The sequence below is a fragment of the Heterodontus francisci genome, chromosome 34 (genome assembly GCF_036365525.1).
Source record: "Heterodontus francisci isolate sHetFra1 chromosome 34, sHetFra1.hap1, whole genome shotgun sequence".
NCBI classification, from domain to species: domain Eukaryota; kingdom Metazoa; phylum Chordata; class Chondrichthyes; order Heterodontiformes; family Heterodontidae; genus Heterodontus; species Heterodontus francisci.
The window spans coordinates 10,480,657-10,492,400 of record NC_090404.1 but is presented as its reverse complement, the minus strand read 5'-3'; the positions used below and the strand labels follow the sequence as shown (position 1 = coordinate 10,492,400).

General features: G+C 43.0%; 1 gene segment (V, D, J or C); it reads left to right on the top strand.

Moving 5' to 3' along the window:
* The first annotated feature begins 592 nt into the window (after positions 1-592).
* On the top strand, positions 593-9,534 carry LOC137348612 (Ig heavy chain C region-like). The segment is given in 5 exon segments: positions 593-713; positions 1,367-1,663; positions 3,579-3,890; positions 8,297-8,605; positions 9,101-9,534. Coding segments are annotated over 5 exon segments (1,431 nt in total).
* The last annotated feature ends 2,210 nt before the right edge of the window (positions 9,535-11,744 follow it).

Below are 11,744 nucleotides of genomic sequence, written 5' to 3'. Positions count from 1 at the left end.
GCATGGTTTTATTTAACCAGTTTTGGGAATGGTATTTAATCCAAATTATTAATTGAATCGAAGGCAGGAAGAATCTCTGAACAGATCCATTGGATCGAGGATAATTCACAGTGCATTGAAGTGCATCACTCTTCCTCAAGTACTGAGAAGTAAAGAGATACCCTGCAGTCACTGCCGATTCAACTGAAGCTTTAATTCCAGAGTAGGATGTGTAAAAAAAAACCCTTGCACTATGTGCGCTAAAGTTAGTCAGTCCATTTTGACGGGGATTTCAGCTCTACATTGTCAACGTCCTTTATTGCCATGGGGACAAAGAAGAATATTATGCGGTTTGATAGAGGAGTTTGGAATTATTAAGGGTTTTATAAAGCAATTCGGGAAACATATTTCCCCAGTCCAGTGAGTTGGTAAGTACAGGGCACTGATTTAAAATCAGAAGCAGAAAAGCGAGAGGGCATGAATCTACTTTTCTACACAGGGGGTTGGTAAGACCTGCAGTGTCCTGTCGGAAGGAATTTTGAGAGCAGAATCCAAAATAGCTCGATATAATGGAGCTGTTTAAAAGAGGATTGGGACTTGGAAAGTGGACGGGATGACTACAGTGAGCTTTCAGAGCTGCGATGGGCCAAATAGCCACCAGCTGTGCTCTACAGTTCTATTATTTTACAACTCTGTGCCATGCTTCATAAACATGGCTGGTTTTAAAGTTAATAGTAGGAGTTGTGTGATTAGGAGAATTGACACAACCGAAATTCAAAGAGGTGTATCCTCTGAAAACAACAAAAAACTTGCGTCTATGTAGAGTCTTTCATGTGATAAAAAAAAAATCATAGGAGTGTAATCAGGCAAAAACTGACACTAAGATATCTAAGGCGATTTCAGGACCGTTGATCAAAAGCTTGGTCAAAAGGTCGGTTTTAAGGCAGCATCTTAAAAGGAGAGATGACAAACCGTTTTAAAACATAGCATGGTCCAATTGTGCAGAGATCTTAAGAGGCTGATAGCAAAAGGATGTAAGGAGGAGCTCAGTAGAAGTAGTATAGAAGAATCTAACGTGTAAGTAGTTGAGGAGTGCTCCTCAACAGGGAATCTAGACCTGGAGGAAGCCCATGATAAAATATTCCAGCATTCGCTCAGTATAAAGAGGCCTCATGGCCAGAATGTCCTTTCAGACTCGTGTGTTCCCTGATGTACAAGACTGGAGTTACAGGAAGACGTTTCACGTCGGGTCTATCAATTCAAGAAAGTATGTCTGTTTCGGAAAATGTTGGAATTAGATTATATCAGTAGTCAAACTTCGACTTCTTTCGTTATCTTATAAGCACAGGTCACAGATTCCAATGTTCAATCTGCCATTCTTTCCCAGCAAAACCGTCTCCCCCCGCCCTCTACGGCCTGCTCTCCTGTGAACAACCCAGTACCGATGGCTCTGTGGCCTATGGCTGTTTGGCGATGGACTACACCCCCGAAATCACCAGGGTTTCCTGGAAGAAAGATAAAGAGCCGATCACCATTGGATTGAAGACTTACCCGTCAGTGCTGACCAAGAAGGGAACCTACACCTTGAGCAGCCAGTTAACCATCACCGAGTCAGAGGTAGGAAGCAGCAAAATCTACTGCGAGATTCGACGCAGAGAGTCGGTCTGGATCAAGGAAATGCCAGGTTAGTGTTGTGGGACAGAGGGGTCTGCGTTGAGCCATGGTGAAAGGGGATCTGTGATAAGCAGAGAATTCATGTTCAAATTGCAGAGATATTTGGTTAAATAAGTCTTCGACTATTCTGTGTAATTCAGGTCCTCATATCACATTTAGCGTACTGAGCATACTTCTGGTCTTCATATTGTAACGCCCAATGGGCAGGAGTAATGCACTGTTAATTCAGTCCCACTACTCCGCAGGTCATAGCATATCAAATGAAGTTTTCCACCGACTGAAGCCTAACTAAATTAAATACTTTATTTTTCTCCCAGAATAAGGCACCAAACCGGGTTTCTTTAAACAATAACAACATTAACTATTTATTAGAAAAGAAATAACAGGTCTTAACTACTAACGAGATAAATCTATGCATGAAAAAGCCCTTATTCCCTTAACCCTCATGCACACACACATACATTCAAAAAGAAATGGTTAACTGGTTTCAAAAGGGATTTTTTGATTATAACTGATCCTTAGGAATAGAAGGAATAATAAAAAAAAACTGAGGTTCACGTTCTGGTAAGATGTTCTCGGTACGGTAAGATGTCCCAGAGTCGAATAGTTGGATGCCACTCGAAGTCTCTCCAGGCGAGGTTGATGAGCAATCTGTGTTCACGGCAATTTAGCTGCTGCAGGCATCACATCTGTCTTCCATCAGGGGTGTCACAACAAGTCTGTTTGGGGTTTGAAGCAGCAGTCTAGCAGTAGAAGAATTTTTCAGATTTCAGGATTTTCTTAGAACACAGGAGGCAAAAGGAATCTCGCTGGATGCAGAAATTCTTCAGAGACCGGAGGCAACAGGAATCTGCTACCTTTGAAATGCCAAATTCCTTTTCAAGAGATGCCAGTCTCTTTTACAGGAGAGGTAACACCTTTCTGGGTCTTGTGTCTCTGGCTCTAGGCAGGTCAAGCAAAGATTTTAAATGCCTGCTCTTTGTTCAATTCGCAGGCTTTTAAAGTGTCCAAAGTGAAAAAAGAAACCTGGCTGAACATGTCACATGTCCAGACACAGTGTCTCCCTCTTGTCACTCAAGCTGCTCTGAAGCAAGATCAAACCCCTGTTTTTTCCCCTGAAACTACTGATCTTCCTGTCCTTTTACAAATTTAAGATTCCTTCAAAACACCCATAAAGTTCAACTCTTTGTTTTGAACGTCCCTTCAAAGCATTGCTGTAATTCCAATTATTTTTGCTGGTGTCTTTCACTGAGCAACATCCTTTTACAGTTTTTGTTTTTTTTTTGAAACGCATATAAGTCCAAGATTTTAGTACAAAAATAAAACCTTTTGTGACAATATCACGTTTAGTGTATTGCATACTGTTCTGCTCTCCATGCCACGCTCAGAGCACTGTATTCAGTTCTGGCCGCCATATTACGAGAATGATACAGGGGCACTGGGGAAGGAGGAAAATCTATTTACATTTGATTTACAAGAACAAGACCAGAACTGAGAAGTTATAACTGTCAAGAAAGATTGAGTAGGCTGGTCGTCTTTTCTGTACAAAAAGAAGGCTGCGATGTGATTGAAGAGAGCTCTTTAAAATTATGAAGCAGATTGATAGGTCATGTATATAACACAATCACTTAAAAACCAATAGGGAATTCAACAGGAACGTCTTTACCCAGAGAGTGACTAGAATATGGAACCTACCATTGTTGAGGCCTTTAAGGGGAAGCTGTATAATTACATGAGGCAAAAGGAATGGAAGGTTATTTTGATATGGCGTGATGAAATAGGGTGAGAGGATGTTCGTGTGGAGCCGAAACCCCAGCACCGAATGGTCTGCTTCCGTTTTGTAGATCCTATGTAAAACGCTCCACAGTTGTCAATTGTTTGAATTTCAACAAAGTGAAATCCCAATGATACGTATTTTCCTGTAGATGCTGTGGTACATCATCCAACTGTTATCCTCACCGAGACTTCCAGGGAAGAAATCACAAGCAGCAAATTTGCAACTGTCATGTGTTCAATCATCGATTTCCGCCCAGAGTCAATAACCGTGAGTTGGTTGAAGGATGGACAACCCATGGAATCGGGCTTCGTCACCTCTCCCACCTGTGAAGTGAACGGGAACTTCTCAGCGACCAGTCGGCTGACAGTCCCCGCTGGGGAATGGTTCACCAACACGGTCTATACCTGCCAGGTCTCTCATAAAAGGATCACCCAAAGTCGAAACATCACCGGATCTCCTGGTAAGAGACACTACCCTGGGAAGTTCCAGGTCATTCTGAAAGCCAATCTTAACATAGTTAAGAATTTCCTTAGAATTATTATAGAGCCCAGAATTATTTCTATTTTCCAATAATGCTGTTTGTGTTTCATTCCAATGGAAAAGCAAAAAAAGGACTTTCCTTTATTCAGCGCCTTTTGCGACCTCACATTGTCCCAAAGCACTCGACAACCATTGGAATACTTTTGAAATGTAATCACTTTCGTAATGTACAAAATTCTGCAGCCAGTCACTGCACATCAAGCTCCCAGAAACAGCAACATGATACTGACCAGATTTTATTTTTAGTTTCGTTATGTTTTTTGAGGAATATGTGTTGACCAGGAAACAGAAAAACTCCCATTCCTTCTGAAGAAGTATTCCTCAGGTTCCGTATTCCATATCCTCACAAAATAAGATGCCCATTTGTTCGAATGTTGAACAGTGATTGAGGAGTAATTGGCCTCACTTTTACCCTAAAATGGCTGATCATATTCGGAGTGACAACAGGTATCTGCAAACCTTAACTGGTAATTGTCCAGGACCCCACTGCCAGCAAATACCTTATTTTTGATGTCTGTGTTCAGTTTGAGCAGCGCTGAGAACAGGTTGCACAGGCTGGGCTTGCATTCTTTTCAGCATCGAAGATTAAGGGGTGGTCTAATGGATGTGTTTAAGTTGATTAAAGGAATTGATACCATAGGTGGAGAGTAAATAGTTCCTCTATAGAGCAAGTCTGGAACATAAGTCTGTAACCTTAAAATTACAGTAAAGCTGTTCAGGGATGATGTCAGGTAAGATATCTTCATACAAAGAGCAGTGGAAATTTGGAACTTTATTCCCAAAAAATGTTGAGGTTGGACTTCCAGAAATTTTTAACAATGAGATTTATCGATTTGAATTTGGCAAGGGTATCAAGGATTACAGAACGCAGGAGGATAATTGGAGTTAACATACAGATTACACATGGTCTAATTTATGGGCGAGACTGGCTCGAAGGGCAGAATGGCCTCCTCCTGTTCCTATTTCCCTATTAGTGCCCTGCGGTCATATCTCCTTCTGAGTCCCTCTCACCAGCCTGGCACACGAGAAATGATCACTAATGACAGATTTAGCAAGCTCCCTCACACCGCCGTTACAAACTATTCCACACCACAAAAGACTCCTTGGAACTCCATTTTCCCCACCTTTCACTTCTCCTCTGACTGAGGATAGCGGGACTATGGGTAAAGGCGAACCGGTTGGCTAGCAAACAGGAAACAAACAGGAGGCATAAATGGGTAATTTTATGGTTGGCAAGATGTAACGAGTGGAGGCCACAGCGATCAGCGCGGGGGCAAGATGCATTGTATCTAAATGGTGGGAGATTGCAGAGCTCTGAGATGCAGAGGGATCTGGGTGTCCTAGTGCATGAATCACAAAAGGTTAGTATGCAGGTACAGCACGTAATTAGGAAAGCTGATAGAATGTTATCATTTATTGCGAAGGAAATTGAATGCAAAAGTAGGGAGGTTATGCTTCAGCTATCCAGGGCACTGGTGTGACCACATCTGGAGTACTGTGTACAGTACTGTCCTCCTTATTTAGGGAAAGATGTAAATGCGTTGGAAGCATTTCAGAGAAGGTTTACTCGACTAATACCTGGACTCGGTGGGTGATCTTATGAGAAAAGGCTGGACAGGCTATGCTTGTATCCACTGGAGTTTAGAAGAGTAAGAGGCGACTTGATTCAAACATATAAGATTATGAGGGGTCTTGACAGGGTGGATGTGGAAAGGGTGTTTTCCCTTGTGGGAGAATTTAGAACTAGGTAAAACTGTTTAAAAACAAGGAGTCGCCCAATTAAGACATAGATGAGGAGAATGTTTTTCTCTCAGAGGGTAGTGAATCATTGGAACTCTCTTCCTCAAAAGGTAGCGGAAGCAGAGTTTTTCAAAATATTTTAAAGGAAGAAGTAGATAGATTCTTGATAAGCAAGGGGGTGGAAGATTATCGGAGGTAGGCGGGAATGTGAAGTTGAGGTTACATTCAGATCAGCCATAATGTTACTGAATGGCGGAGCAGGCTTGAGGGGCGAGTAGCCGACACCTGCGCCTAATTCGTATGTTTGTATGTTCGTATGAGGCTGCGACTGATTCCTATACATTTTCATCGTCACAAAAATTCTGGATTTAATTTGGCACATGTTTTGAACCAGCGTAATTTGCTTGCAGAGCGCTTGACAGAAGCGAAGGACCTGTTATAATCAACAGAGATGCATTGGGCACAAGAATCGATAGATAAGCATAAATGCTCAGTATAAATGAGCTAGACTTTGGGTTTACAGAGCACAATTTCAAAATTTTTGGATGCCAGAAAACTTGGACGGATTGTGAATTGTGAGAAGGATAATGATAGATTTGAAGAGGACAGAGGCAGCCTGGTGGGATGGGCAGGCACGTGACAAGTGAAATTTAACGCAGAGAAGTACGAAATGATACGTTTTGGTAAGAAGAACGAGGCAGGACAACATAAAATAAAGGATACAATACTAAAGATGATGCAGGAGTGATCGGTGGTGTATATGTGCAAAAATTGCTAAAGGTGACAGGGACAGGTTGAGAAAGTAATTAATAAGTCAGACAGGATCCTGGGCTTTTTAAATAGAGGTATAAAGTACAAAAGCAAGGAAGCTATGGTGAACCTTTGTAAGACACTGGTTCGGCCTCAACTGGAGTATTGTGCCAGTACTGGGCACCACACTTTAAGAAAGAGGTGAAGACATTAGACAAGGTGTAGAAAAGTTATGAGAGTGGTTCCAAGGATGAAGGACTTCAGTTATGTGGATAGATTGGAGAAGCTGGGGCTGTTCTCCCTGGAGACAATTTGCTGGAATGGGCAAACAGGTGGCAGATGAAGTTCAATGCAGAGAAATGTGAATTGCTTCACTTTGGTACAAAGAACATGGAGAGACAATATAGAATAAAGGGTACAATTCTAAAGGGGGTGCAGGAGCAGAGGGACCTGGGTGTATACGTGCATAAGTCATTGAAGGTGGCAACACAGGTTCATAGAACAGTTAACAAAGCATACAATATCCTGGACTTTATTAATAGGGGCATAGAGTACAAGAACAAGGAAGTTATTTTGACCTTGTATAAGACACTAGTTCGACCTCACCTGGAGTATTGTGTCCAATTCTGGGCACCGCACTTGAAGAAAGACGTGAGGCCACTGGAGAGATTACAGAAAAGATTCGCAAGAATGGTTCCAGGGATGAGGAATTTCAGTATGAACCAAATTGAAGAAGTTAGAACTGTCTTTCTTGGAGAAGGGAAGGCTGAGAGGTGATTTGATAGAGCTATTCAAAATTATGAGGGGGCTGGACAGAGTAGATAGAGAGAAACAGTTCCCACTGTGAAAGGATTGAGAACGCGAGGGCACAAATTTAAAGTATTTGGTAAGAGAAGCAGAAGTGACATGAGGAAAAACTTTTTCACACCGCGAGTGGTTAAGGCCTGAATGCGCTGCTTGAGAATGTGGTTCAACTGAAGCATTCAGAAGGGAATTAGACAGTTACATGAAAAGGAAGAATGTGCAGGGTTATGGGGAGAAGGCGGGGGAATGGAACTGAGGGAGTTGCCCTTTCCGGGAGCAGGTGCGGACGCGATGGGCCGAATGGCCTCCGTCTGCGCTGTAACGATTCTGTGATTCTGAAAGAAAGGAAGTTTGAGAGAAGATTTGATGGCGGTGTTCAACATCATGAGGGGTCTAGTCAGAGTAGATAGGGAGAAACTGTTCCCATTGGCGAAAGGATCGAGAACAAGAGGACACCGATTGAGCGTGAATGGCAAAAGAACCAAAGGCGACATGAGGGAAAGGTTTTTGTTCAGCAAGTGGTTGGGGTATGGAATGCTGTGCCTGAGAGTGCGGTGGTGACAGGTTCAATCTGGCTTTTAAAACAGAATTAGATAATTATCTAAAGAGAAAAAAATGCAGAACTACGGAGAAAGCGCAAGGGAGTGCGACAAGATGTGTTGCTCGTGCAGAGAGCTGGCACTGATATGCAGGGCCGAATGACCTCCTTCTCTGCTGTCACTATTCTATGGTGTCATGATCTGGATGATTTAGTGTGTAAGACAACTGAACTCCAATTTATTCAAATTATTATGCCAGAAAGTTACTTCACAGTCATTATCAGGAGCCCTGTGTGAAAATAGACAGAAAATGTGAAAGAGTCTCCCAGAATGATTGATTAGTCGTTGTCCTTCAAATAACGATGGCGATTACGCAACAGAGAGGGGCTGATATCTTAAAGGTGATATATTCTCCTTGAGAGATTGAAGGCTGAATACTGGTGTCCTGATTCTGAAAAAGAAGCTTTGGTTGACTCTCATTTCTGTTTCACAGTTGATCCTTCATGCTCAGATCCCGTGATTACTCTGCTACAACCATTAATAGAACAGGTCTTACTGGAGGCGACGGTGACCTTAACCTGCGTCGTGTCTAATGCTCCTTATGGAGTCAACGTGTCCTGGACCCAAGAAAAGAAGCCTTTGAAATCAGAGATTGCCGTCCAACCCGGAGAGGATCCCGACAGTGTGATCAGCACCGTAAACATCTCGACACAATCCTGGCTGAGTGGGGCTGAGTTCTACTGCATGGTGAGCCATCAGGATCTGTCGACTCCTCTCAGAGATTCCATCCATAAGGAAGAAGGTGAGCGGTGAGATTGAAGCAATAACAGAGAGGTTTTGCCTATTTCCTGTATTTGGGAAGGGAAAATTCGTCCGATTAAGTGGTCTAATGAATTATGCTGATAATTGAATCGTAATTCATGAGCGAAATCCTCTCGAACCATAGGTGATGCATTTAAGGGGAAGCAGGATATGTAGATGAGGAAGAAAGGAATAGAAGGAGATGAAGTAATGTGGGAGGAGGTTCGTGTGCAGCATAAACTAGTGCAGGCTAGTTGGACCGAATGGCCTGTTCCTGTGCTGTAAATTCTATGTAATTTTCCAGCCTAAGCCTTTAGCTTCTCAGTGAGAAGGATTGTATCCGCCTCTGCTCCGGGCTGGAAAACAGAACAGGCCCCAGAGTGGAAAAGGAAAAGCTTAAATTCAGCACAAAGCCCATTCCTCTCAAATCGAACCACCGGGTTCATTGTCTCTGGAATTCTCCAGTTTATTGACATTTATTTAAATTTTTCTACAGTTAAAGATCTGCGGGAACCGTCCGTGTCTGTCCTCCTGCCCCCGGCAGAAGATGTCTCCGCTCAGAGGTTCCTCTCCCTCACCTGCTTAGTGAGAGGTTTCTCTCCCCGAGAGATCTTCGTCAAGTGGACCGTCAATGACAAGTCGGTGAATCCCGGAAACTACAAGAACACCGAGGTGATGACGGCGAACGACAACAGCTCCTTCTTCATCTACAGCCTGTTATCCATTGCAGCGGAGGAGTGGGCCAGCGGTGCTTCTTACTCCTGTGTGGTGGGACATGAAGCGATCCCCTTGAAGATCATCAACAGAACAGTTAATAAATCCAGCGGTAAACCCAGTTTTGTGAACATTTCCCTTGCACTGTTGGACACTGTCAATTCATGTCAATGAGAATTTCTCGATTGCATTTCAGATCTTAAATAAAAACCAATAAAGACCTTTTCTTGCAATCGCGATTTAAATACACAACCGCGCAATTAATTTTGTTTCCCACATTTGCTAAGGGTAAGTCTATTCATTAAAGTACGATATTTGCAGATTGCGCGTTCACGTCGTGTAGAACCAGTGTTCCCAGCTTAGATACACCACAGGTCAGTGACAGAAGAAAGCGGATTATTACAGGATTCCGTAGAGTAACTTTAGCAACTTTCCTACTGTTGTTGTTGGCGGGGGGAGGGGGTGCGGGTGAGGGGGGGGGGGGGGGGGGTGGGGGGGGTGTGGGGGCGGGGGCGGATGCGGAATCTGAAATTTTCCCTTTCGCAACAAACACACGTAACGCATTTCGATCTTATTGTTCCTGCTTCTCGTGTTGTCCATCCCTTCAGGATTGGAGTCAGTTTTAAGTTGCCCCATCGCACCCACTAGGAACTGAAGTCAGGGCCACATACGAATATCAACTCTATCCAAAATCCCCCACCAGGAAGAGGGTAAAAGACAATTTATTAACCCACTGCACCCCAAATTCCTAAACAGAGACAGGAAAAGGACAATTGTTAATCCATTATAACTCCACTTCTTCCAATAGAGAGAGGGCAAAGGCAGTTATGAACCGACTGCAGCCCCTCCCCGCAATTTCTCCATCAGAGAAAGGAACAAGGATATATGTCAATCCACTATACTCCCACTCCTCCTACAGAAAGATTGGAAGGTAACTGCTCTCTGTTATCTGAACCATCAGTTGCCGTTAGTGGAACGCCGGTTTCAAGCTCACTGTGCATAGATTTTAAGCTTTCCACATGGAAATCATATTGTAAAGTATATGTATACAACATAATATCTTTAAACTTTAATCTGTTAATCTTATTCGAACAGATTGAATTCTAATAGTCCAAATCTAACTGGCGATGGAATCCTCACCTGTTTTTTTTCTCGCTGTGTTCCTGATGTTGCTGAAGCCCAGCAGTTGCATTGCTGCGTGCATTCAGCTGATGTTCTCTTGCATCTCGCAATGAATATATTTATACACAGAGCAGTGAAGAATATTCTCTACAATGCACACTGTCAAGGCCAGACCCGGTTATTGGTTCTCTGTGGAATTTTGAAAAATAACAAAAATGCACAGGCACACGGACACAAGCACACACATAAACACACTCACAAACACAACCACATATATACACTTACACACACGAACAGACCCAAACGCTGATACAAATGCTCCCACAGTCAAACACACAAACACAAACATAAACACTCACCTTAGTACAGTCTCACCTACACAGAACCTTGACATAAAAGCACACACTAGAATACACATTAACACACATACAGGGATGCACATACTCGCACGTTAACAGAGTCATACAAGTATACACAAACACTTAGATAAATAGACACATTAACACATTCACTCACACACAAATAAACACCAACATTAATATACTGAAGCACACATATGGATAGACACACACTCACATAAACACATTCATCAACATACATGTACGCATAATCACACATTAACACATGCATTAATACATAAATGTAGACAACAACATATAAACACACACAATGTCGCACTTTTGGGGACAAAGAAAGAACAAAAAAGAACAAAGAAAATTACAGCACAGGAACAGGCCCTTCGGCCCTCCAAGCCTGCGCCGATCCAGATCCTCTATCTAAACCTGTCGCCTATTTACTCAGGGTCTGTATCTCTTTGCTTCCTGCCCATTCATGTATCTGTCTAGATACATCTTAAAAGACGCTATCGTGCCCGCGTCTACCACCTTCACTGGCAACGTGTTCCAGGCACCCACCACCCTCTGCATAAAGAACTTTCCAAGCATATCCCCCCTAAACTTTTCCCCTCTCACTTTGAACTCGTGACCCCTAGTAATTGAATCCCCCACTCTGGGAAAAAGCTTCTTGCTATCCACCCTGTCTATACCTCTCATGATTTTGTACACCTCAATCAGGACCCCCCTCAACCTCCGTCTTTCTAATGAAAATAATCCTACTCTACTCAACCTCTCTTCATAGCTAGCGCCCTCCATACCAGGCAACATCCTGGTGAACCTCCTCTGCACCCTCTCCAAAGCATCTACATCCTTTTGGTAATGTGGCGTCCAGAACTGCACGCAGTATTCCAAATGTGGCTGAACAAAAGTCTTATACAACTGTAACATGACCTGCCAACTCTTGTACTC